This window comes from Phaethon aethereus, assembly GCF_964289735.1.
Source record: "Phaethon aethereus genome assembly, chromosome: 18".
Classification (NCBI taxonomy): Eukaryota; Metazoa; Chordata; class Aves; order Phaethontiformes; family Phaethontidae; genus Phaethon; species Phaethon aethereus.
In genome coordinates, this window is record NC_138594.1 from 8802108 (window position 1) to 8829606 (window position 27499).

Below are 27499 nucleotides of genomic sequence, written 5' to 3' on the forward strand. Positions count from 1 at the left end.
AAACAAGGTACAAATGGTTTTAGTTTCAAATTAGCTGTGACTCCCATAGTGTGTTATTAAAAAAAAATGTTTTTCACTTGGAATTCTCAGTATTTTAGAAGGGGGAGAAATACAGATTTATCCAACTTCACATGAAAGTCCGAGGGCAGTGACAGTGTGCTGTGGCTGTATGGTCCAGGAAGTGCAGCACCGAACCAAGGGTGAGAAAACCTGTCGCCCACTTGTCAGCCCTGAAAAATACCACATCCCTCACCTTCTTCTACCTTGTGAGAGCTTTGCATTGCAGATTTTTAAAATTTTTTTTAATTTCAAATTACAAGAAAGCATTATAATGCTAAAGAGCTGCATCTGAACCACACTGTGTGTACGAGAAAACCCAATATGGCTGATAGGGTATTGCCTTTTCGATAAACCACCCTTCACTTCGAGTAGCCACGGCATGAAAAACGAGGAGATTCCTTGAACAAGATTGCCCTCTGCGGGCCACAGACACCTCCCTCCTCCGCTGCCACGCTCCTTCCCCTTTTCTACTCGGGCATTTCAATTAAATATGCTGCTAACATAATGGGGCTGGGAATTTTCTCAAAAAATAAAATAAAAATCACTTAAATAGATATTTGGGGACAGCTCTTTATTCTTAGTGAGACTGGGTCCCAAACATTAATTTAATTTACCCAAAGAGCTCCAGAGTAGGTTTGCTGTTGTCTGAAGGCAGCGAGCTAATGGGGGTGATGCAGAAGGGATTTGATTTAGCCCTCTAGCTGTTCAAGTTGAGCTACCAGCACAGGCCATGACCAGCATCTGGTCTAACGAGCTACAGTGAGAATCCCGCTGATTGTATCCTTGTTGTACTGGATAACAAGGAAGAATCACACTAAAATAAGACTTCTGGTGAAGACTGTGTGAGTAACTAGAGCTCTTGGGAGATGGAGGAGCGAATACTTTGCAAGTCCTCACCTAATTTCTGCTGAATAATGATCTTTTAAGAATCTCTCTCGTTTTTAAATTAAACAAAAAATCATCAGTAGGGTTTATAATTTTCATATAGCAAATAGCAGCAGGTACAAGTCAGTATCATAAATCAGTTTATGAATATGACACCTGTTCAAGTATTTTACTCAATGTGTGTATGTGAGTACTTGAAAATAGGACTGAAGACTCAGGTAAAGCTGTGATTTTAAAAAACTGAATTAATGATATATAACTGAACTTCAAAATTAGCAAAACTAGATTGAAAAAATCTCTGCATAGTTACAGCAATTAGGGGTCTGATTTTATATTTCTAATTGGCATAGCAACATCAGCAAAATCTCTAGTACAAATATAATTTCATTGACAAGCCTGCTTATATTGGTATAATCATGTTAGCTCAAGAGGCAGACAAACTATGCCACTGAACACTTCAAAACATTTTGCAAAGAGAAATTATTTAGCCTCTTCCTTCCTTCTTTTTATAACATACTATGTGTGCTTGCAAAAGTCAGAAAATGTCCCTTAATAGTAATAATTAAGTATAATACTGCATCTGCAATAATAGTAAAATTGCAAGGAGTGTACAGGAGTCCCTCGGGACCCTTTGACCACCAACTCATAAACACCAAGGACTCCAGTCCAGAGAGGGCTGAAGAGTCAGGCAGGCTTGTTTCACACGGAACCTGAAGCCCACTAGGAGTTCATAGAGCTGGACCAGTAGCTGATTTCAATGAGTAACTTTAATCAGTCAATTCCAATGAAAAAAGGTTTCATCAGATTTTTTTCCCTCTGAGTAGCTCAATAAAATATGGTCTCTGAAACAAGATCTGACTCACGTTGCAGGTTAAACAAGGGCTAATTTAAACAGGCCCTTATTTTAGTTTCGGTGTTAAGGAACAAATTAAATAAACACCTAAGTTTAGAGGATGTATTTCAAAATTCTGCAACGAAGAATAAACAAAAAAACTCCTGTTTTGACAGATGATGTCTGGCTTACAACCAAATGACAAGACTAACAGATGCGTGGAAATTGAGCTGCGTTTGCTAGAAACAGTCTGAAATGGGACGTCATCAAGCTGTATGATGAGCTCCACCCACTTCCTATAGAAAGAGTAAGAAGAAGACTCAGCTCCTACATTCATTGCACACGATCAACTTGCCTAAAAGTTCTTGTAATAATTTGCTTTTTGTAGAGATACTTGCAGGTACACACAAAGTATGCTCTTCTCCAGCCTTTGTTAAAGCCATCCAATAGATGGGGCCATAGGGTTATACAAAATGCAAAAGAAAGTAAAATGAGTTTATCCTAGGAAGAGCTCTCATAATCAGTGCAAATAGAGCTTGTTAACTCATGAAATTCTAATGTCAGGCAAATAATTTATTTGGCTGTATCCTGTTCTGACTCTATGGCTGATTAAGCTGTACTCAAATGCTAGTTAATATGATTCCGTAGTTGTTTGGTACTGAAATAATTACAACTCTCAGTCAACAAAAATTACAGCTGAGGCTTTAATTTTCAACCATGCCACGTTCTTTCGCAAGTATTGTATAGGTCTGAGATAGCGTCAGACTTGTGATGAAGTGACACAATGGAAGTCATTGATAGTAATTGTAGCAAGAAAGTCCCACCCGTGGAAACGTGTATGCGGCGAGGGGAACGTGTTAGCCGTTCCTACACAACACAAAGGATGACTTTATGAATGCAACTTACATAGACTGGTTCTTTTTTTCCCCTGCTTCTCTGAAATCTGTGCATCTGCTCCTCTTAAATCTGTGAAACAGAAAAGACCAGACGGGTTTGAGAAAACAGGCATGAACGGTGCAGGAGCAGTGGTCGCCCCGGTGACTTCAGAGCAGTGGATGCCGAAGTGTGCGGTATGGTGCGGTGCAAGTTGTCACTCTCGCTGTGTTCGCGGCCGTCTTGTAACAGAAACGAATTGTGTGTTACCGCTTTAATCAGCAAACTGCAGGTGTCAGTGTAGAAGTGCACATTCTGTTCTGCTGCATTCGAAAAGCCCCATTTTTCTGTGGTCTCGTACCTGAGGCAAAGGTCTTAGCACTTATAAATCCGATCCTTTAAAGTCAGTTCTGCTGCAAAAAGTTCCTCAAAGTACCTCAAAAAACCCCAAATTACCGTCAGCCTCCTGTGCCGCAGAGCAGACCCGCGGGCGCGCGAGCTGCGGGGCAGGATTTTGGCGCCAAGAGGCAGGTTGGAGCCCCCGGGTAGGCTCGCGCCAGGCGCCTCGGCGCTTTGCCCGGCCAAAGGCCGAGTGTCTCGCGGTTGCAGCTGTTAAGTCCCATTGAGGGGACGGCTGAGGGGGCCTCCGAGTTCGCCACGAGCGGGGGGTCCCGTCACACTGGCCGAGGCGCAGGAAAGGGAGGACGCGCCTACGTGATCCCGCGTGGAAGTCAGCGGGCTGCTCTGGGTGCGGGGCTGCCGAGGCCCCGGGCGGGTTACCCCTCCGCCGGGGCCCCGCTGCAGGCCCGACCCCGCCCGAGCGGGGCTGCTCCCGCCGCCGCCTCAGCGCTCGCTCCGCGGGGAGCGGCCTCGCAGGTGCTGCGGGGAGCCCCTGCCCGCGGGGGCGGTGCGGCCCGGCCCGCACGTGATCAGCAACGAGGAGGCGCGACGGCACCTGGAGGCGGCTCCGCCCCGGTCCCAGGAAGGGAGCGACTGGCGGGGCGGGAGGGGAGCGACTGGCGGGGCGGGAGGGGAGCGGCCGGATCCGGCGGGACGGGACAGGGCTGCCCCTCAGAGGCTGGGCGACCCTGCTGGCAGCGGCCATGGCTTTCGGGAAGGCGCCGAAGGACCCTTTCGGCACCGCCGTGGGCAGCCTGGTCGGTGAGTAAGGAGGGAGCCCCGCAGCCCGCCTGAGGAGACCCGGGGACGCCGTTTCCCGCCCCGCCGTCCGGGCCGTGAGGGGCGCGGCGGGACGGTGTCTCGCCCCTCTTCGGCGCGGCCCGGCCGGGCGGTGCTCGGGGTCCCGGCCGGCTGTACGGCGGCTCCCCTTGGCCTTGCAGACCGGGCGACGTGTGGAGCGCTGCAGACGGAGGAGTGGGGACAGTTCATGCACATCTGCGACGTGATCAACGCGACGGAGGAGGGGTGAGCGGGGCAGGGTGCTGCGGGCCCGGGGGAGCGGGATCCCGCAGTCGAGGGGACCGGCCATGCCGTAGCCTGCCCTTTCTCCTGTGGGAGGCGAGAACTGCCGGGTTTTCGTCTCGGAGGTAGCACCAGCTGTTGCTCGAGGGCAGGGCAAAATCGAGCAGGCTGTGTATGATACATACATAAAGCGACCCAGAACGAAATAGCAGCAGGGAGCGGGTATCTTCGGTTCCTAGGGAAGAGTTTTCCCCATCTTGGTGTCCCTTGCTCAGCCGCCAGGACTTGCAGGAGTTAGACTTGTAGGCCCTTCCCCAAAGACAGGCGCCAGAGAAAGGTGATAACACAGGTTTCTCGCCCGAGTCCAGCATATTTCGTATAACCTGTACTGCTTGTCAGGAGGAACAGGTACCCTTGTGCTCTGCATGGCCCAGCTTGGAAAAAGACCTTGAGCACTTGGTTGCCTACAACACTATTTAAAACTTTGTGCTTTTAACTTAGTCAGAGTACCCCACTTCGCAATTTCTCAGCCAACCTACATCGGAGCAGGAGTGTAGCAGTGGCTGGGTTTCTGTTCAGTGGGATCCATCGTATCAATGCCTGTACCTGGGGCTCCTGGGACAGAGGTGGCCTCTTGCACTCAACGGCCACGTTCTGCTTTGCTCAGCCACTTGCTGCTTTGTGCTTCCTTGTCCCCACCTGCAAAAGGGGCTCTCATGTAAGATCTGCTTCAGCATTGCATTGAAAGAACTCACCGCTAACAGTGGCAAATTTTAACAGCGACTGGAGAGCTTTATCTAGGAGAACAAGGTATGCCTTAGATTCTGCACAAGTATCTTTTTTTATATCGGCTTTTCCTTCCTTTCATTTTTTTGGGTTCCATACTGTCACCCAGGGCTCTTGGAGCTTGGAAGGTCAGTAATAACTCCTTTCTGGTCATTGCCATAAGCAACAGCACGCTTTGTCCCTCAGTGTTAGCTTTTATGTGAGCTTCTATGCAACAGAGCTTTTGTTAATAAACTATTTCCTCTTGAGCACAGCCTCTGCTTACAGAGGAACTTTTTATAACTTCCTCCTAGGCAACTACTACTAGTCGCAGTCTGTAACAGGATACTAGGCACAGCAGAACTGCTGTATCTGATTAGGCAAATGGTTATTTTAATGCAGTATCCAGCTTCTGACCAGAGCATTTCCAGATGCTTTAGTGAGAGAAGCAAGGAGCAGGAGTAGAATAGTAGTAGTATAGCTTTCCACAAGGGAAAGTTTTCTTCTCCGCTCTCGTGCTTCCATCCATCACTTGATGCTCTACTGGCATGGCATAGGATTAAGAAAAATAGAGAAGTCTCTTCTTTTTTTTCTGATGAAGTACAACAACATTTCAAACTTTAAAATGCAGTAATGGTAAATACCCATTTCATTTAATTGGCTTTGAAATATTTTCAACGAAAAAATATTTTTTTCTTATTGAAACATTGTATTTATGCTTATTGCTGTATCTTAGATTCTAGAGAGATCCTAAAGACACGTTAGGATGTCTTGGTTTTGTTGATCATGAGCATTGAGCTGGCCCTAATAATTGTACACTATAGATAGCCATAAGAATCAGGCAAAACTGTTTCCCACGTGATAGGCTTGATACCATCTTCTATCCTTTTCCTCCTACAAAGATACTAAAAGATATGTGGTGTATATATAGAAATCAAAATGACTGGGCTAGAAATGCCACTATCTCTGGGGTGGAATGGGTTGTCCATCTGTACATGGTAATTATTCAGATAAGTTAAAAGCATCCTGCAATTATAAGACTGGAAATTAGCCAAGACATCCCTACTCCTGACAGCACTCCCAGGAGAATATTTTTTCATTGCGTCATACATGAAAAATAGGTACCAGTTGACTCTTGATACAGCTGTCAATTGTTATTCCTTTTCATAGCAATAAAAGCTAGATAAGTAAATCTATTGTACAACAGTGAAATAATATGATTTTGGATGAGACTTTGCAGAGGAGAATAACTATTTCTCTGCACAAGTCTCTGCAGTAAGGAACAGTCTGCAGTAACAAACCTAATTCACTGCTTTGTTACTCTAGCTCAGTGCTGAAGCGATTTTGCTGAAATCAGCGGGGGAATTGCTCTAGTTTTGTGTGGGTGTAAATACAGGGATGAATTTGGTCCCATATCTCAGGCCAGTATTTTTGGATCTTGGATGAAGTTATGAATTAGAAAAACAGTCCAACTTCACTGGTAACTTTTGCTTAATTTCTTGTTACAGGCCTAAAGATGCAGTTAAAGCACTAAAGAAAAAGCTTTCAAAAAACTGTAACCATAAGGAGATCAAGCTTACCCTGTCTGTAAGTACAGCTATATTTATATTAATTAGACACTAAGAAGGAAAACATTTTAAACGATAAGGTGGCATGCAAATTATCACTGACACAACTCACTGGGATGTTTTCTTTGTTTGTGTGTCCAGCACTACCACAGTGCATATCAGATGGTCTACTGTGTTCATAGGGTCCTGGATGACACAAATTCTTAAATTTACTGTTGCGGGTTTTGTTGGGGTTTTTATTTTTTACACCTGTACTACGTAGAAGTAGTATAGCTCTTCTTTACTCCAGTGACTGTCCCTCTGTGAGCGCCCCACCTATTTGTGAAAGATACGGAGGTTGGAATATTACATAAAAGCTACATTTGACCACTTTATTACTCACCTCGTGGTACTGATCTTAGCTAAACTAAGCATGGTATGCAGTGTGGTGGAACGTGCGATACCTGTTGAGTGCAGGTAAGTGTTATCGCATAGGAGAGAGAAACTTGAATGAAAGGGTAACAATGGTGAGTTAAGCAAGGGAGCAAGACACAGGATAAGCTGCCTAAGATTCATATGTTATGACTGGCAATATCCTCATTTGAGATAAGCTGGCCTCCAGAATCTGACAGTGTTTCTGAACTATCTCAGAGTTTGTGGAAGTGTTACGATTTCAGTCAATTTAAGATTTACTGGAGTATGTTAACATAGTTCTCTGTTTTCCACTACGCTGACAATGTAGGCAGTAGCAGGAAGTTCCTAACGCTGTCATAAGTCCAGAGTTCCCCACTTGAATCACTTTTGACTAGCAATAGTACAACTGTGAAAAGAATCATGTGATCTGTATTTTAAGTTGGGGATTTGTCTTTCATTATTTGTCTAGAAGTATTTTCTTCGCCATTCCTTTTTTGAGGTTGTAGAGGCCTGTCTGCATTTGCACTCTGAGTACTATTACTCATGGGTTTGGTATTTGTTGTGCAAAATAGTTATCTATATCAATATGTGCTGAGAAGTGATTAAAGAAGATAGGTGATTGATAGTGTCAAATTGTAGGTCACTTAGCAATTGCCCAAGTGTCTCCTGACAAGTTAGAGATGCAGATAAATGTGTTAAACATACCCATGTATACCTTCAGCTCATTGCATTTCCGTACTTCCTTCCTGGCTTCCTGCTCCACTGTCTCATGAGTCACCTTTTTGTGTGTTCTCTTTGTTTGCATAACAGAAACACCTGGTTTCCACTGTAATTGCAATCCCTGTATCAGCTCTGCTTTCTTTCTCCTACAGTCTTCATGCACCTTAGTCCTTTTTTGAACATCTGACACAGCCAACTGGAGTTATGATAATCCAGTGCTTAGATTTAGGAGCCTTTCTTTGGGTATTTGCTCTGCAGATATACCCAAGGTAACGTTATAGTTTAGCTCTTAAGATCCTTCTCCCACTTTTATGTTTTTGTTTCAGGCATATCCAAGAAAGTGCTTTATCATGTTGACCTGGAAGCTCATTGTATTTGCTTGCAGATGGAGTGTGTACCAGGTTTTGGTTGTGCTTGTATTTCAACACTTTCGCACAGTCTCTTTACCGCTCCAGGCCCGTTCTCCATGTCTGTTCTCACCCCCTCACATGTACACATGTAACTGTGCCTGACAGGCAGTCGCATCCTTTTGGCCCAGCTTCTCTTTTCTGGCTGTAGGTTTCTTCTCCCCGAGTTCCTGAATCTTTTTTGGTTTTTTTTTTTTTCCTTTTCTTCTTTTTGTATAAGTGCCAGCCTTTCCTCTAACACTCCCTCTTCCTGGTTTGTTCTTATGTAAAATCTTCTACCCTTGCCTCCCTCTCTCTGCCCCAGCTCCTTTCCTTTTTCTGGTGTTCTACCTATACTGCCATCAGTTTAGCAGGTGTAAAACCTTTCCTTTGATGACCTCATTGCTGACCATGTATGACTTTTAACTCCTTTGTTCCCAAATTAGTCTTTCAATGTGCAATATCTTCAGTTTTGGGTTCTTGATTACCTCAATGGAATTGTTCCTATTTCCCATTTTGAAATGCTTAGATTGGAACAGCAAATCATTGCAAATGGAAAAACAGGAATAATTTTCAATTCCTAAAACACAAACCCGTACTCCCCGTGCAACTCTTATCTCATAAAAATTGTTTTTCTCCTAAACTTCTGCAAAAATAAGGGTTCTTCTTTTAATTAACTGTAAGTTATTACCTGTGTTTCTGACGGTAAATGTGGTCCTCCAGCTTTTGAGACGCTATATCCAATTGTATCTCCTACCTACACCAGATACAACTAAGAAGGGCAACAGACCTACAAATCACTTTTCTTTTGAGATGTATTTTGATCCACTTTCATTTACTCAACCTTGAAATTCTGGAATTTAATCTTTCTAATGAAACTGCTTAAGGGGCTTATTTCCAGAGAATACACACAGCATAAAATGTGAAAGTCTTAATCTGAAGTAGAACGACTGCACGTGTTAGCCCTGATTCTGACAATGAGACGTGTTAAATCTCAACAGCATCCTTCTCCTTCTGGCTCACAGATGCTTATTTATTTACTTGGAGGAAGAAGGGTGAGTGCCAGCTGTATAATGTGTTGCTTATGGCTTGACTTCATGTGCTGTGATCTACTGAAATTACGTGGTGTTTGTGAAGTCACGTGGATCGAGGTGTATGCGTGTCTGGCCATGAAGTTGCTTCATGCACAGTCTTTGATAGAGCCAAGAGATCAGGCTTGGCAGTGGTGATTTTGCAATGAGTGAAGAGGATTAGAACTTTTAGGCAGGAATCCAACAAAGTGTGTATGTGTTACTTGACTTCTTATTACTCATAGACTTTGGATACATAAACTCCGTTTATGTAATGAACACAGAGAGACCTGTTCAGTTGTCTCTGTAGATCTACCTTGGTTTTCTAGAGCACTTACTGCAGTGCCCCAGTTGTGGTGTCTGTAAGGTCTTAGGAACTGAACAGTACATGGGGAAGTAGTTTATTAAATGTGTCCCTCTCTGTACCTGTGTCTACACGCACACTCTGACATACAACACAGTGGGCAGAAATTTAAGATGGAATTATTGTTTCATTTCTGCATTATGTTGTTGGAAAATATTGTAAAGCAAGTCATTGGTTAGATTTAAATTTTGGAGTTTGTTGTTTAGGGGGGTTTTTTTTGCCTTAGGCTTTTTTCTGTTTTTCCTTTTAATATTCTATAAGTTTTCAGATGTAAAAAACACTTAGCATGGCAGATGTGGCCTTCAGATTTTCTTCTGTTAAATTAACATTTCACAAAGCAGAGGACCTAAAAAACAAAAACATGAGGGAGCCCTCCAGCTCCTCAATCAAAAAAGTCCTAGTCAATTTTATTACACTTTATGGTCTATATGGGCAAAGAGGAATAGCAAAGGACAAAAGGAGTGGGAGTAAAAGAAATCTATATTTCAATGTTTTTTTTTTATATATATATATATATATATATGTATAAATTTGAAAAATTCAAGACTTCAGAAAAATTAATATTCTTAAAATGCAGAATCTTGGTAAAGTCTACGTAGCCTCTCCACTGTAATTGATGAACGGCAGCTGAAAAAGCTGCTCATACAGGTTTCTTTTAAATGCTGGCACTTGGAAATAGTGTCTTGCTGTTCAAAAAATCTACTGGGTAGACATCAGTATATGTTTACTTAGAGTGTAATCCTGGAGATGGAGTAATGACTTGTTCCCTTTGAGTCAGAAATAGGAAGAAGCAAACCAAACTGCTCATCTGTGTTTCCTTACACTCGCCTTAGGTCTGAGAAGTATCCATCACAAACTACATCCATTCATTACAACTTATGGACCATACCTGGCTGGTTTAGATGAGCAGATAGTGCTACTGAATTGAGTGAGGTCTCTATTGGTAAGGAATGTAGCTGACTTCCTGTCATCCCAGCCAACTTCTCACCTTTTTGTGTCTGCCTTACAGTTTGTCCTCACCTCTGTTCAGACGCCTCTTATCACTTTAGTTTTGTGTTGCTGTCATGTGAACCAGAGGGCTTTGATTGTGTAATTCGCCCTCCTTTTTGCTCGGTGCAGATCTCTTCTCAGCTGGATGTCTGGTATCCGCTAGCCTGGAACATAGCAACTGTGTCAATTCCAACAGTTCTCAGGTCCTGTCTGTCATTTAGAGGAAGTTTAATGCTTTGGTTGAAGTTAATTTGTCTATTCTGTTATTAAAACATGTTTCTATTGAGATTCCATTGTGCTGTGTGGAGCAGGGGTTGACTTGCCACCTTGGATCTACTCATTCCGGTGGAACTGCTTGGGAAGGTGAAACCCTATTTGAAATGATAAATAACATATTGAAGTTCTAATTAAAGGTGTTACTAGCATGAAAGTGGCTTGTTCATGAATGGTCCAGTTAAAAATAATTGAGTCAAATTCTTCTTTTTCCTTACACCAACTTAGTTTCACTCTGAGTGGGCTGTACTGGCATAATTGAGTGGAGGATCTAGCCCATTAGTTCAGTACTTTCATTCAAAGGGTAAATACTCAGTCCCTTAAGTAGGGAATTCATAATATGGAGTAGCATACCAAATTTCCCATGCACTGGGATGAAAATCTTTTACACAGACCATCTTTGAAGTACTGCACAGGCAAATGACTTGGTTTATTAGCATATGTTTCATGTACTCTCTCAAATGAAAAATAATGATTCGAGCCAAGATTTTTTTTGTAATTATCTCTCAGTTTTTTGCACAGCAGTCTGCCAGTGTCTCTTTGTTCTACCCTGTTTTCATTTCAGCAATATATTTTCTTCTGGTTTTAAACCTCTTCTCCCATAAGTTCCCGATCACACTGGGAGAAAAATCCCCAAGTCCTGAGGCTAGAAAATGAGTTAATAAAATTATTTCAACTTAGTCAAATACAGTCTGCTCTGAATAGGAGAATATACTTAACCTACTTCTATTAACACTACAATAATGTCCTTTAAAATCTGTGTATCCTTTTAAGAATATATCCTGTCTGTTGCATGATTCCAGGGGAAGTTTGTTCTTGAAAACCATGAAATTTTGCAAACTTACTTAATTTTTATCCATCATCCCTTTTAAATTGGGAGGGAAAGTAAAGATAAAGAGCAAGATAAAGGTTAAGGAGCAAAAAGCACAAGAGTGACCATTTTTCTCCATGTGGGGCATCATAGTCCTGTGGTCCATCTCCAGATTTGAGCCAGGCAAGATGAGTTCTGTTCCTGATTCTGCACCTGCTCTGACTGACCCCAGTTTCCTATCAAGACTCGTTCTGGCCTGATTTCAGGTGACTGGGACATGATAACAGATTTTGATATCTCTTCTGTAAAATGGGAATTGTACTCGGCCACCTCCAGTTGTACAAGGGAGAAATATTATGTCAGTATCACATACTGCTATATTTGAAAAGGCAGACATGTTGCTTGCAGGGATCCTACTCTGAGCATTCTAAGCAGAGTTTTGGAAGTAGACTTCTTTCATGAAGACGAATCTGACGATTGGAACAGCTCAGCTATTCTGTTTCAAATCAATGTGACCTTTAAAACGTGTGGAGAAATTGTACTCAGAGTTGTTGAATTTGTTCTTTTCTATTTTTTCATTAGTCTCTCACTTACAGGGCAGATTAGAAGAGAGGCATTTAGTAATCTTATTTTCTTCTCTTGCAGAGCCCTTCAGAATCTGTCAGATAGGGTACCTATGTGCTAGACAGTGAATTAATTCTATTACTGAATCTGTCCAAGTCTTTTTTTTTTTTTTTTTTTTTTTAAGCTATGGACAGATTTCATGCTGTTAAGGTCCCATATGTTCAGTAACTGCCATGATATGGAAAGAAGTGTGACCATATTTCTCTGTTATAAATAGTATAACTCTGGCAAACGCATCTTATTTTGATTGTGCAGGTGTAACAGTGCACACAGTAAGCTACTGTTTCCCTGTAGTAACTTCATCAGACATTTTAGTAAGGTGGCTGGCAATAATCTGTTCATGTCCATTTGCAGTCTTCCCCATAACACCTTGGAACAAATTAAACAAAAGGAAACAAAAGCAGTCAAGTTGTTTTTTTGGACTTTTTTTCTTAGTATCTGTGTAACAGAAACTTTTTGTCTATGCAGTTGCTTGACATGTGTATAGAGAACTGTGGCCCAAGATTCCAGTCTTTAGTTGTGAAGAAGGATTTCTGCAAAGACAAGCTGATGAAACTACTGAATCCAAGATACAATCTGCCGATTGACATGCAAGAGAAAATTTTGACCTTTATCATGGTAAGTTTAGAGTAAACAGTGTTTGTGTTTCTGCTGTATGATAAACATTTAATGATGCAGCCCGCTGTTGTACTGTAGGCTCATGAGAACCCCTTCCTAAAGCAGACTTTATTGTTGCTGCTCCTGCTTCATGCAGGAGTAGCATAGACTGGAAGACAAAGGAAGAGAACTGGAAAACTGTCAACCTCCACCTTTTCTATGCCCCTCCCGGTCTCTGTACATGCTCCCTCTGTGGTTGCACTTAACAAGCAGGATGAGAGGTAGCTTTGGAGCTCTTGTGGTTCCTGCTGCTTTGAAAGGAGTTAGCTGGAGTGGATGGAGGCAATGACCTGCCTTTAGGACCATGTGTTTTAGAAGCACTTGTCAGACCCCCTGACTGTCCATTTCTGTGACTGTTATTGTTCCTGTTACTTCAAAACTAGACATGGGCACGAGGTTTCCAAGGAATGGTGGATGTGAGCGAAGTAAAAGAAGTTTATCTAGAACTGCTGAAGAAAGGAGTGGAGTTTCCGTCTTCTGACACCAGCAGAGGGGGACCTAAGGTGGGGATACACAAGGATACTTCATTAACCATTGAAAATCAGAAACAGGATGTGTTAATTGTATGAGCTCGATAGACAAAGAAGGTGTGTTTGTTTTGGGGTTTTTTTTAATTTAAACGCTCCAGGGCAGAATATGACCAACCTACTTAAGCACGTGAGCAGGAATCAGTTTCAATTATAACAGCTAAGATAACAACAAAGAAACCTGGCCTATGTAATAGTTTATTTTATTTCAAATCACAGACTAGTGGATAGGTTCTCAAAAAGGAAGCATCTCTTTCTTGAGAATTTCAAGGTGTGTAAAGGATTTGGGCACGTTGTTTACCTCAAAATGACTGTGAGCTAAATGCTCCAAACTTGTCAGCTTCTGAAAGCCTCAACTAAAATGAGTAAGACTTTCACAAAAACATTTACTGTTCAGAATTATAAGCATTATCTATCTTGAAAATTAAACCAAGAGAGGTAGAAATCTGTAAGAAAAGATTACTGTCTATGTGTATCTCCAGCTGTTTGCACAGCCTGCATACAATAAATGTTATTTAAGCATATGTTATAGGTATCATTGCGTATCATCTAGGGCATTAAGTGTAAGTATGGCTTGAGTGTTGGACATCAGCTGAAAATACAGTACATGTTTTAAAGCTATTCTTTCCAGAAGCTTTTCTTCTGTAAGAGTTTTGGGGGGGCGTGAAGGCCATCCACCACTGGGTGGAACCTTGCAATTACAGAAATACATGTCTATAATCGGTGCAGACAGGAATGATTCAGGTTTATCCTGAGTTCAATTTGATGGTTGAATAGTAGAGTGTACAAAAGTTTGTGTATTTAAAGGTTGTTTGAAGAAGCTGTGTCGAGAATGCTCTCAGTTTTTTTGTCTCACCAAGTACAGTAGAGACGATTGTCTACCACATGTATCTGCTAATTAAATCAGTGGCAAACCTTCTGTTGAACGTAGCAACAGCAGACCTGAACACAATTTTTAGCTCAGTCTTTAGGAATTGAAGGACTTGAAGTGTGTAGTCTTGTGCGGGTTGGATTTTGGATTTGGATTTTTTTTTTTTTCCCCAGCAGTGAGTTCTAATGCAGTGCAAGTGAAACTTTCTGCAAAAGTGTTCCAGCTTTTCAATCCAGAAGGCCTTTAGTTAATCTTCTCCAGAGACCCAGACTTTCCCCCCCAACCTTTCCACTGCTTCCAAGTGTGATTGCATTCTAAATTATCCTTCATTGCAAAATTGCAGTGGCACTTTGGGAAAGACTCTTGGCTGTTAGATGGCTTAAGAACTCAAGGAGATAGCCTGTTCTTAGTCATTCCCACTTCATTCTGTAATGGAATTTAGTTGCAAACCTATTCAAAAGATATCTGAATTCCAAGCCTCATTTCATCACAAAATAGCCATTAGATTTATTCTTGTAGATAGACCTTGCTGAACAAAATCACTGGGAGTATTGATTATGAGAAAGCTAATGCCCAATTGTCTAGTCTGACAAAGATGTTTTGTAGCTCTGATTTGGACGTCTGCTTCAATTCTTCTGTTAAACCCAAGCTCTGCCCTTTTATCTTTCCACAGACTTCATCTCAGCCTTCTACAAAGTCATCACCATCTTCTGCTAATCCTGCAAAACGTTCTTTACTGCCTCGTCCCACAGGCCCAGCGTTACTGTTGACCCCTGAGCAGGTGCAGTATTACAGGTTGAGAGGGGGGTGGGTCCACTTGAAATGTACTGGCAATGTGTGATTTCGACAACCTGGGTGCATAGACCACTGGAAGGTACCATCCGTTCCAAGTGGCATAATTTATATTCATGGTTTCAGCTTTGTTCTCCTGAAGGTGTTTTATATGGTGGTGTGCCAAAGTAAAGTTGGCTGTAACCCAAGCAGAAAGTGGAATCATTTACTCAAGCATGAGAATATCTAGTGATCCCCCATGATGTTGTTATGCAGATTGTTAAAAGTTATTTCAAATATAAGTGAAAAAGCCAAACTTACTTTTGCATAAGACTTGTATGAAGAGATTATTGTAAAAAGCAGAAAGGAACAGACAGTTCATTTTCATTCCTGCTTGGCCTATAGGTAACTAAAAAGAGTAACAGTAACATTAGTGAGTGGGATTAACTGTAAGGAAAACGAGTAGTGCTATCAGACTTGGATCTTAGTTTGATTGCACATATAAAAGCTGAGCTAATTCCATTCATTTTCATGGCATGTCACTGGAGTAAAATAATGCTAATTAGACCCATATTATACCTAATGGGTAAGAAAGTACATATTAGAGGTAAGAATTATTCTGTTCACTCTGTTCACCCACACAATATTCTGTTATGTTGAACTGAACAGATTGGGAAACTGTATAGTGAACTGGATATGGCAAAAATGAATGTGAGAGTCATGTCATCAATATTAAAAGAAAATGTTCCTGGCTCTGAAAATCCGGATGATATGAATCTTTTACAGGTATGCAATTATTCATTGGTAGGGGCTATTGGTTTGGTTTGGTCAAAGTTGGTTTTAAAATATGTTGTATCCTTTATTTTAATATCTGGATTCAGATTGCCAGATGGAATCTAACAACAGGTTTCTGTCTCTAGTTTTGCTCAGCTTTCTCTTGTCTCCTTCACCTTCCCCCGACATCTAGATAGTTGGGAAAGGACAATACAGCTTGCAATGCAAATTTAAGCTCTAGGGAATTCCAAGGGCGAAGGAATTTCATAATGGAGCGTTCTCTGTTAAACATGTTCTGTCAAACAGCCCTGAGAACATTCCAGTTGAACGCAGTTGCCTTGTGGGAAAACAGATGATGACAGAGTCTCTCTCTCATATCCGTCCTGGAGTTTTCAGTGCTCTCTTTATTACTACCAGTACCTTAAGGGCAGACTGAAGGCCAGTGAAGAATATGAAGCATTGGTTTTATGTGTGCGGCCTCCAGAGATTGGGAGCTTGCTGTGCTGTAGATGAATCCACGTGCTCTTAAAGTGTAGCCTGAAGGAAATGTATTGCAATAGTCCAGTTTAGATTTGACAGTGAACATGCAGACATTCTTCTTTCTGTGGTGTCATTTCTTCTGCTTGCTCGTGCTGTATTTTCTATTAGAGAAATTAAAAATGCAGTATTACTTTAGCATTTCCATAGTGACCTATGTTAATGGACATTTTTACGTTTCATATTGTCTGCAAGAATTTAAAAACCTTTTATCACATCCTTCTGTTTCTAAGCTTACCTCCAAACTTCTGTGATGAGGAAGCATTTTTGGTAATTTGTCAGCATTAAACATGTTGGAGAACTGACTAATTTTTGCAAGCCTCCGGTGTGCTTCTCGTGCCCAGCGGAGAATTTTTCCTTCGCAAGTAACCCTTACTGGGTGTGTTGGTTTGCCTTCGAGGTCATGCTGCTCAGCTGTGTCCCTTTATGGACTGGTTCACAGCTGGGGTGAGATTCAGAAAGACAGCAGCCGCTTGCCGCTGCCTCTCATCTTTAATGGCAGGCAGTGCCGCTGGTCTGGGGGAGCCAGACAGGGGAGGCAGATGCAACCTCATGGTTGTTGCTACCCTGGAAGGTCCTTGCATCTCCAACACTCTCTCTGTTGCAGAGATTTGTGGAGTTACAAATCCAAGAAGGAAGGGCCTGCAAAGCAAGGGTCTGAGCGGAGTAGACTTTCAAACACAGGCAAATAGCTGCTGCACTAGATTGCAGAGGGCTTGCTTTGCCTGCGCATAAGGATTGAGTATAGGTTGTTCAGCAATGGACACCGCCTAAGCAGCTAATCTATGGCTGTTCTATGCACAATACTTTACTTCTGTAGTGCTACTGCAACCAGGGAGGTTGCCAAGGTGCAGACTGGCCTTGATGATTTAACCAACCAGTGAAAGATATACCAGGTAGGAGAATACACTGGTTTAATATACTTGGCCACCTCTGTCCAGTCCATGACAAGGTAAGTGTTTCTCGTTATGAAACCGGAAAGTATGTCTTTCATTTCCTATCTCCTGCTATGGCCCTTCTGCATGTGAGTGCACAGATTAGGTTGCCCACAGTAAACTGACGGATTCTCATTGATGCTCCCAGTAATGAAATTGTTGGCAAAAGTTTAAGGACAGGGTGTCGAGTTCCCATTTGTGGGAGAGAGACTAAAAACTCATTCCTTCTGTGTTAATTTCACTGTTGTTGTTTCTGTTCTTTTCCCCTGTACACTGAGTGGTATAAGGCATCAAGCATGGCTAGCCGGCTCCTGTAATAGTGCTTAATAGTCCCTTTTGTTTGTAGCTCTACCTGGATTGCTTGGATTAGGCTTTTGTTGTCGAAGAACAAAGTCCTTTATTAAAAGAGCTGCTTGTTTAGGCTTTGAGTGAGTTGGAGACATTAATTTCAGTCCTTGTGATTATCCGGAGTCTCTCAATAAAAACTGTTAACGGGGTAAACTTCATCGGTGCAACATATTTTCAGTTGTGTAGCTTCATTAGTGGCTAGGCTCCTCCCTTTCTCCACCCTACTTTGGATAAGGCTCAAGATAGCAGATTTCACTTGAAATATTGTGCTGACCGGTAACAGTAGTTAAAGAATTGCTAAAACTCAGTATCAGCCAACAACAAACTTTTGTACTGGATAGTGAGTAGACATACTTGATGGATATGCAGGAATTCAGATCCAGATCATCAGCTGGTAAGAATTAGAACAAATTCATTGGAATCCCTGATGATTGTTGTACCAGCTGGTAGTCCATCATTGTAAAACTCCAGTTTTCAAAACATCAGAATGCATGCATCATTGTGGGTAGGAGCAAAGCCTAGCAAATCCATGCTTGAAATCAGTGTCTCGGTTTCCTTCTCTTGAATATTGGTATTTACAAAGGAGCTAGTCTGCCTGTATAATGGAGTCATAAGAAATACACAATTTTTTAAATGCAGATCAGGTAGTAAAGTGTGGAGTTGGAGAGGTTTTAAATTTAATTATAGACATTGAACTGAATATATTTGTGTGTTTTATCCTGGGCTATGAAGATACAGCACTGAAAGGTACAGTACTCTGTAATCCGTATGCAGATTTGGCAAAGGGATGCAAAATTTCTTTTTACATAAATAAAATAATTTATTTACATGAAGTGTATGTGTTTTTGAGGAAAAATCAGACCACTTTGAAAATAATACCAGAGCAATTTCTGAACAGCAGTGTGCAAATAAAACAGAGTAATTTCCCCCCTCCTTTCCCCCCACCCCCCCCCCCCCCAAGCGCAGCCAGCCAGCATTTGCAAATGCACTGCAGGGGGGGGAATATTGGCTGAGTTGAAGTTCCTGTTCCTAAAGAATTTGTTTGTTTGAACATGCAAAATCTGCAGTGGAAAAGAATATAAATAAACCGTCTTCCATTTCAACTGTCAGTAATGCAAAATTCTGCTCAGTAAACTCTCATCATTCTCCTATCAGCTGATTCTGCTAGGTTTGTGTTACTTTCTCAAAAAGTGCATAAATTAAGTGTATCCAAACCTCACCACTTAGAGAAATAGTTAGAGATAGAGACTTGTGTCACAGAGCACTTCTGTCCTTTAGACTAATACTGTCTTTTCTTCAGGCAGACATTGAATGGGATCACATCCATTACATCTATGTGAAGTATCCTGCTGAGTTTAATCAGATTCAGGCAGGATCAAATCAAATTTGCTTTGCACCACCCAGAGGGGTCTTTGTTATTTGCAAGTTAGACTTTAGAGACAGAAATATCTTTAGAAATAAAGGTGAGTCAAGAGGTAGGGATTGGGTAGGAGTGTTGGCTGTGATGATAGGAGTTGTCAACCTGCCTTGCAGAGATCAAAGACATGAAAATTACGCTATTTGCAATGTTTGGTATGTGTGTGGTTTGTGTAAATTAAGGAATGTTACCTGTGAGTTTGCAGTGCTCAAGTGTCTTATCATTTGTCTCCAGAACTGACAAATTGGGACACTACAGTTACGTTTTTGTTTGGGTTTTGGGTTTTTTTTCTTACCCTGCCTCAAGCAGAAATTGTATAAGACCTGTCGGATGATGCAGGAGAGGATCATGGAATTGTTGGTGACAGTGGAGAATGAAGATGTGATAGTTGAGTTAATACAAGTAAATGAAGATCTGAATAATGTCCTCCTAGGACATGAAAGGTAAGTACAGGGCCTCTCCCCTCATCCTTGGTATCCTAACTGAATAAGCATGCTTAATGGACATGGATGGTCCCTATGTCTAATGTTGATCCTCCACAAGGAGACAGATGTTATCCTTAAATCCAGAAAAGAAACATGATTGCAAAGAGATAAAATGATGTATTTCCCTTCCCCTAAACACTTCAGAAACCTTCATAAAGGTGGTTAGAAAAACCATTAAAATAGGGTAAAACAAGTTAACAGCATAGACCGGAAATGAGATGAAGGCACACAAAAATAATTTTGGAACTTGACATTCCTTTTTGGTAGCACACAGTGAATTTGTCATCAGTCTGCTACAAACCCTTTGGTACTGGTGATGGTCCTTATCTCTGCTAAGTGTATATGTTTCCAGGAAAGAATACTTGTTCTCCTTTCTAAACAACTTTGACAGCTTTACTGCAGAAATTGGCCATGGAATAGCATTCTGCCTCATTGCATGCTTAAGAGAGTCACTTGCTTTTCTCGACTGGAATGAAACATGCTGTTCTACTTGTTTTACAGCAGAAAATGTTTCTTTTTTTCACACATGGAAGCACTGCAGTGCTTGCATTGGCATCCTAAGTATTTGTCTATTATGTCACTGGTAGCATGACTAGCAAAACCGAAATTAATTTTAAACTTAAAATTCCAGTATTATGGCCCAAAATATCATGCTGAGTATACTCATGGAGAGTATTAGGGTTTAATAGGAACTAGCCTTCCATGTTAAGTAGGTTATCTCCTACATGGCTAGGAAATGTTCTAGAAATCATTATGCATGAAATGCAATGGTTCATGATTACATTTAGCAGATTTAGAGAGTTTAGTCATCTTTTTTAAACCTCTTCTGAATGCTGCACTGAAAATATCACTAATTCTTCTAAGTGTCATGGCATAAACTTTGGGCCTAATCTTGACAACATTTAGTTTTCATCTATCCTTAAAGCTTATGTCTGCAGCAGTGTTGGCATATTTTACAGTAACTGCCATGGAAGAATTGTGTGCTTACTTCTCGCTTTAGGAAGTTTTTCATTTTAGTAAAGGAAAAATAGAATTCTGTTCAGCTTCTGTAAATCCACGGTAAATCAGATGTGGGCTTACTTTTTTGTTACAACTGATGAATACCAGCAAAGCCAAGAATATCTTGAATGATGAATAATAAATAGCTTGTGGGTATAATTCAGCAAATTCCTTGTGAAAGACTCACCTGGTGACCAAAGGAACAATTAATTGGCCATTGTGAAACTGAACAGAAAACTACTGCATTTTAGTACTATAATGTTAGGGTTTACATGTAATGAGTTTTCCCGGGTGCAGGTGCATTGTACTTTAGAGTTGATAAATATTAAAATGTATTTGGTTAATGCTTGTTGCAGAAGATTTGTTCTTTGGAACTACATCTGAACAATGAGATGTGTAAAGGACAAACTGATTTTAACGAGCTGCATCTGGTTCATACCATGTGTATTGTTTGAAGACAAGTCATGCTGCATTCTCCGTTTCTGATTATTAACGTAGAGTCCAAATTAAACTGGGAGTAATCACCATTGTGCAATAAACTGGCCTCATGTATGTAGCGATGACTCCCTCTAGTGACTCCATCAACTTTTTGGGTTTTCCTGCATTTTGGATAAATATTCCATGTTCTGCAGTTGGAAAAGTTTTTTTTCTTCTGTTCCTCCCTGCATTCTCTGTTGGCTGCACTGGTATGGTAACCCTGAGTAGCAAATGCAGTTGTGTAGACAGTCTCATGTCCGTGCTATGTAGGGCTCTTACTTCTGAAATGGATTGTACCTTATGGATGCTGAATATCACTTCACTGGGTCTCCTCTGGACTGAGTGTAGCACTGTTATGACTCCCAGTACATACATACTTATGCAGGGTTTTTTTTGTTTCCTTTTTTAAAAAAAATACTTCAAATGCCTGAACTAATGAGAGGGCTGCATCCCGTAACAGCTGTGTCGTTTGTCCTGACATGGCATAAGGGAATTTGGGGACCTCAGGACAGAAGGCTTCCTGGGATTCGGTTGGAAAACTGTTCTGGTCAAAAGGAGGCAGATTTGGCCCAGTGCGTGTTCATAGTTACCTTCTGGTGTGAACAGAAGCAAACATTGTCAGCTGTGCCTTGGTTTTGTTTTGGAAGAAACAGATACCTGTTGCCAAAAGTGAGCCAAGAAAAAACTAACTGGTGTTAGTATAGGTCATCAGTGGATCACAGCTCTGGAGTAGAGGGAGTCAAATTGCTAGTGCAGAGAGAAATGTCCCTGAGAAAAGCACCTATAGTGCTTGTTTGGCACCTCTGGAGTCCCTTGGTAATTGAACTTAGGTTGTAACTGGTTTCACGTTCTGACAAACAACATCACAGAAATGCCGAAATGAACATTTAACTTTGCAACTTCAACAGGTTCTCTCGAAACAGAGTTCGTTTTTTGGAGAATCAGAGAATACAACGTGAGCGCACAGAAGTGAGTAATTATAGATGAACTTGTGAACTGCAGGACTAAACATTCCTTTTTCTGTTTGTTGTGAAAAATACATTTTTGATATATGCAGAATTTTATTCTGTAATTGAGAGGCATAGGAGAGAGCAGGCTGATGCTACTCCTACCAATTTTCGAAAGTCTCACTGGCAGAATTTAATTCAAATTCATGTAAGTAAAGTAACAAATAACGTGAAATCTAAGATGGAAACTTGGTCAGGAAAAAGAGAGAGAGATCTGTTCAAATGCTGGTTTTTTACCTCTACAGCTAAGCGCTATTACCTGCCATACACAAAATGAGGAACCATAATGTTTCTTTTCATTTGTTCTCTGATAAGCATTTATAGACTGAAATACTGTTACACTACCAGAATTCACTATTACTCATCCTTTTTTCTGAATCAAAGCTTTTTCTGAATTGTGAATAATGGTTTGTATTTTGTATTTTTTGTATTTTATTGATTGATAGATAATTATGGTTGTTAATTATATTGCCCAAAGTAGTGCATGTTTCAGCTTCTGCTAACTCATAATTGTGTAGTCATTTGGGACTCAATATGAAAATGACTGCATCGTGAACACTGAAATACAGCTGACAATTATTAAAAAAAGGTAGATGACAATCTTGTTTTCCTTGAAAAGCTGCTACTACTACATTCTGGTTATGTAGGTGGATGTTTTTGCTTGATGGATGCACTGTTGGATTAGTTATTAATCCAAATGGTGCAGTCTGTGCATTTTTATATTATTGAAGAGTCTTCAAGTTTAAAATGCATCATCTTTTCTTTTTTTTTTTTTTTTTAATCTGGTGTGACCAAACCCATATTATTCAAGCAGATGGTTTTATTAAAATCTTTGGTTGGCAACATTTTTAATTCTAACACGTTCGCAGAAGAAACAAAGGGAGGCCTTTGTGGTGTCCTAGGAAACACTGTTGTGATTTTGAACTTTTCCTATCCAAAAGAAGACTGAAAAAAATCAATCTCTTAAGTATGTATCAAATCACAATAACACAAATAAGCAGCATGAAAATAATTGTACAGGATCAATCAGAAGATTGATATCAAATCTGTATCTAAACAAGATCACAGCTGCTTTTTAGAATTGAGTCCATTCTATTTCCTGCTTGGGAATTTTTTCTCTTAATTTTTTGAAATAACCCTGCCAAAACTGATCTTTTTGGGAAAGCATTTTTTGTTTCATTAGCTGTCTTTCACACAAAAAAAGTAATCCAGGTTTTCTCTCATACTTGCCAATTTTTAATATTATGATTGTAAAAATTTATATTCTGTGAAAATAGGAATTTGTTTAAAACTATACAAGTTCCTTAAAAAAAAAAAAAAAAACAAAAACAAACCAAAAACCAACAAACCCAAAAAACTTTATTCCTTTTCAAATGTTAAGCTGTACAGGAAACAGCCATCTGCTCCTTCAAGTGATCTACTTGACCTCTCCATAGATTCTCCATGTCCTGTGTCAACAGTGGTGGAAACTGGCTCTGCAGTGTCTCCTTCAGGCCTTAGTAAGTGATGAATGCACGTTTCCTTTGTAGTCTGGTTTCCTAAAGCAAACCAACATGAGCTTGATGGAGGAATCAAGAAGTTCATTATAAGAAGGAAAACAAAAGTACTCCTTAACTTTAAGGATGTTCCTTAAATCTCTTCAAAAGGAGGACTGATGTGTGTACATAAGGGAAAAAAAGTAAGAAAGTATAAGGTTCCCTGTAATTTGTTTACAGTAGAAGCAATACTCTTCTACCCACCCACCCCCCCCATTATGTAAATTTGAACAGCAGAACATGCTCTATTTCCTATTACAATGAAGCCAGTCTGGTAGTTGCTTGTTCTGTAGGCTTGGAAGAAAGAAATACAGATAGCTTTTCTCATACACTCTTGATGTTCTAAAGTTTTTCAGGAGACACTTGGTGTTAGAAACAGTTCACTTGGAGAAGGGTACTCATTTCCTCTAACTTCAGGCTTCGTTCGTAGTCAGAGGAGTGAGTAAAGGTGCTAACTTTGGTACTCAGAATTACTGTTTGCAGAAGCCCTGCCTTTATCCACTCTAGGGGAGTCCTGATACTGAAGTTAAAGGTGTGAACGCCCCCCCAGGAATAAATTCCTATAATTCCATTTTAATCTTATAGAAATAGTGAAGGGAGTTCTAAGTGGTATCTACCACATATAGCACTACTGATGATGTTCTGACATTTTAAGGAGATAAATATATTGCATCTAAAATTAAAATTTTGCCTTTCATATGATAAACAGCAATTCGTTTCAGACTCTTTATATGCCTTCCAAACAAAACTTTACCCTTTTGATGTTCATAGTACAAGTAACTAACATTTGCTTAATAATGTTTAAGTGAGCATTACTTACCGCTTTGAATTTCAGATTGCATATCTGCACACCCTGAAGATAAAAACAGGCATCATCCATCAATTTATCCACAGATAGATTTAGCAACTACTACAAAAACTCAGCAATTCCTGTGAGTAATCTCTTACCAAGAAATGGTAACAGTTCTTCAGAGGTAATTGTACTCTGTAATTCCTCTAATGAGTTTATAGAAAGCTCTGAGAACACGGGTTTACTACTTTTACACATTAGTCCAGAAAAACAAGCGAAAACTACCTGTGTGCTAGACATTGCTAAAAAATACACTACTCTTGCAGCACTGGTTAGTCAGAGGCATAAGTTTATCTGAGTGGTCAAAACATGCTTGACATATATATGGCTTTCTGCTTGAGTGTTGACAGTGCTGCAGTGAAAGGGAGAAATGGATAAATTGTACAGGTCAGTGAGAAGAGTTCAAGATAGGAGAGGTGTCTGTGTAGTTACCCACCTTTCATGGGAATGGGACAGTGGCCCATGTTGCTCTCAGTTCTGACATAAGGTAAAGACAGACCAGCAAAAAAATAATGTAACAGTCAGAATATACAGTTTTGATAGTTTCTCAGTTACTTTCAATGTATTACTCTTTCCTAGATTTGCAACTGAAGCACAAAACAATAGTGTAAGCAACCCACCTGGACACTCATATAGCAATGTGAGTAACACTCATGTTCAGAATGATCGTTCTTTGCTGGCAACTGTCAAAATGAGAACTGTTTGGATTTACCCTGACTACTGTCCAAATAGGATACAATGATCTATTCTGTGCCCTTCTCCATACATCAGGGAACACTTGTTTTTGGTGACCAGGCCAGGTTTCCTCTTTTGATACCACAGATGCTAATATGAAAGCCTATTTTCTTGGGTCCAGCACAATCTCAGGAGAGTTTGCAGAAAGTAGTTGCTGTATTATTTGTGTTTAATCTGTTCCTCTGTGAAGTAAGCTGAGATGTCTGTCTGCTGCCATTAGGTTACTCTGGTGTATTTCCTATCTCAAATAAGATAATTAAAAAAAAAAAAACACCAAACAACCCACCAAAAAAACCAAACACTTAAAAATAAAGTACACTGTAGGACAAATGGTATATGCTGTGGACAAAACACCCATGACAGAAGCAATGGAAATGGTATTCAGGGGCTTTGAGGTAATGTTATGAATGTGAATGCTATTCTGTGGTAGGCAGTATGAAATAGAAAAGATGAGAAGCAACCCCCAAACACACACACACATTCCCTATTTTAAACCGCAAGTAAAAGCAGGTACCTGTATTGTGAATACCATGGTCTTTGAGACTGTAATGTAACAAATCATGCAGAAGTAAGTTATACAAATGTGCCACAGATAACACTAAAAGATGTTTCGAACTTTTTGTGAAACATGGTGATTAATGAGATTGGGAGCTGTTGACCTTGGAATTTACCTGGTACAGTCTGAGAGTCTAAAGATAAGTCTGCAGTTACGCAGGTTAAGTCAGCTCTCATAGAACTGAACAATCTATTTATGCACTGTTTTGCTTGATGTCCTTAGCTGGTGACTCTTTTAAGCCCAGTGCCTCTGAATCCAGTGAATCTGCAGACCGGACATACTACATCATTAAATGGACCGTCACCAGCAGGTAATAAGTACTGCAGACCACCTAAGTTTCATGGAGATACGTTTTTTTTGTCAGAACTTAAGCGCTTTACGTGATGGCTGTTAAAGACTAGGAGCAGCAACAAACATTGATAAAATCTCTGTTGCTCATGGCTTCTCTTAGACATGTCAGTCCATTTTTGCATTTAAAGCAACTAGATACATAGGAGATAATCTGCTACTTTCAGGAAGATACAAAAAAGTAACATGCAGTAAGCATGCTTTTTATTTACATTTAAATCTGGATTTATCTGCCTGTATTCTTCAGCTGCATCAAAGAACAAGTCACAGTCACCTCATTACTACGAGATAATGGAATTTGATCCCTTGGCTCCAACTGAGTAAGTAACTCTTAAAACAGATAATAAACAGTTTTCTTAGGTGCCAAAGGCAAGAAGGCTTCCGAGATGGCTTTTTCTTCTGAGTGAGAAAACAGACCATGCTATTTAGACTGAGTTAGCTGACCAACTGGATTGCTAATTTAAATGAGAATGGCTGCGTTTTGTACATTTTCTTCCAATATTTCTGGCATAACCAATTAAGGAATAAAGTCCTGTACTGTGTTCATTGAATGGCATCTGTAAAAATGGTGGAGTAATGCTGTGTCAAAAACAATCTGCTAAAATCCTATTCAGTGATATGAATAAAACATTGTAAGGGTCCTGGAGGAGGAAGCTGATTGACACTTCAACACAGGGAGTTCTAAACCAAGGTAACGGAAATAATTCCTGCTCAGAGCAATCGTGATTTTTTTAAGGATGATGTTCTACTGCATATCAAGAAAATCCTTAATTTAAATACAAGCTACAAAAGAGAATAGATGCTGGGACTCTCCAGAGGGCCAAATAGTCAGACAGAAAACTAATATGAAACTAAACAGATGGCAGAACTCTCCTTTCTGCCAGTAAAAATTTGAGGCATCTACACAAAACTTATTTCTCAGGAACCATTGAATTCTGAGGTCGAAAAAAATCTCAACAAAGCTTTTTTTTTTTTTAACTAGTGCAGTAATTGCATGCCACGTGCTATGCTTACTATTTGCGTTTTGCAGTCCTGTTCCCAAACTTTCTTCATCAAAAGTGACAATCACCGGAGGTATCAGGTTAAATGTATAATCACACACAGGATTGGCTCTTTGTTCCCATGGAAACTTGGACATCCTGCAACTCATGTTACTCTGTTGGACAAACACTATAAACTCTTGGCAGTTCATGCTTTGGGCAGGATTTCGTTGGTGTATTTTGTCAAAATTAAACTACTGTGATGTAGGAGTCATCCTGTTTCTCTTCTTCCAGAGCTATTTATGAAGAAATTGATGATGTGCTGAAGACAGAAGTTAAAAAGAACACAGAATGCTGAAGGCAGAGGTGAAGTCTTTTATGGAACACGTTATTCTCTGATGCTGGTCCTGTGTAGTGCTTTCTGTAACGTACAAGTGAATAACAGAATGGGTTTTGTATTTTGACACAACAGAAAATAAGTATTGGAATACTGAGCTATGTGGAAGTTCAAGTTATTTAAACCTACACCTTGATAACTTGTCCTGAATGTTCAACTGTGTATTCTTCAGGGTGACTTGCATGATTATTTTTGAAGTATTGGGGCCTTTAAAATAGGATTTCCAAAGTCACCTGCATATGAAGTAACACTTGACA

At 40.4% G+C, this 27499-nt stretch overlaps 1 protein-coding gene across 1 annotated transcript; it reads left to right on the plus strand.

Moving 5' to 3' along the window:
- Positions 1–3753: 3753 nt before the first annotated feature.
- Positions 3754–27203, plus strand: TOM1L1 (target of myb1 like 1 membrane trafficking protein; the record flags this gene model as incomplete). The annotated part of the gene is made up of 15 exons (XM_082008246.1): positions 3754–3811; positions 3991–4075; positions 6346–6424; positions 12505–12654; positions 13077–13196; positions 14765–14872; positions 15532–15648; positions 19183–19316; positions 21743–21803; positions 23223–23340; positions 24212–24308; positions 24806–24866; positions 25740–25827; positions 26113–26185; positions 27140–27203. The coding sequence occupies 15 exons, from the start codon at positions 3754–3756 to the stop codon at positions 27201–27203; spliced, it is 1413 nt and encodes a 470-aa protein (XP_081864372.1).
- Between the last annotated feature and the right edge of the window lie 296 nt (positions 27204–27499).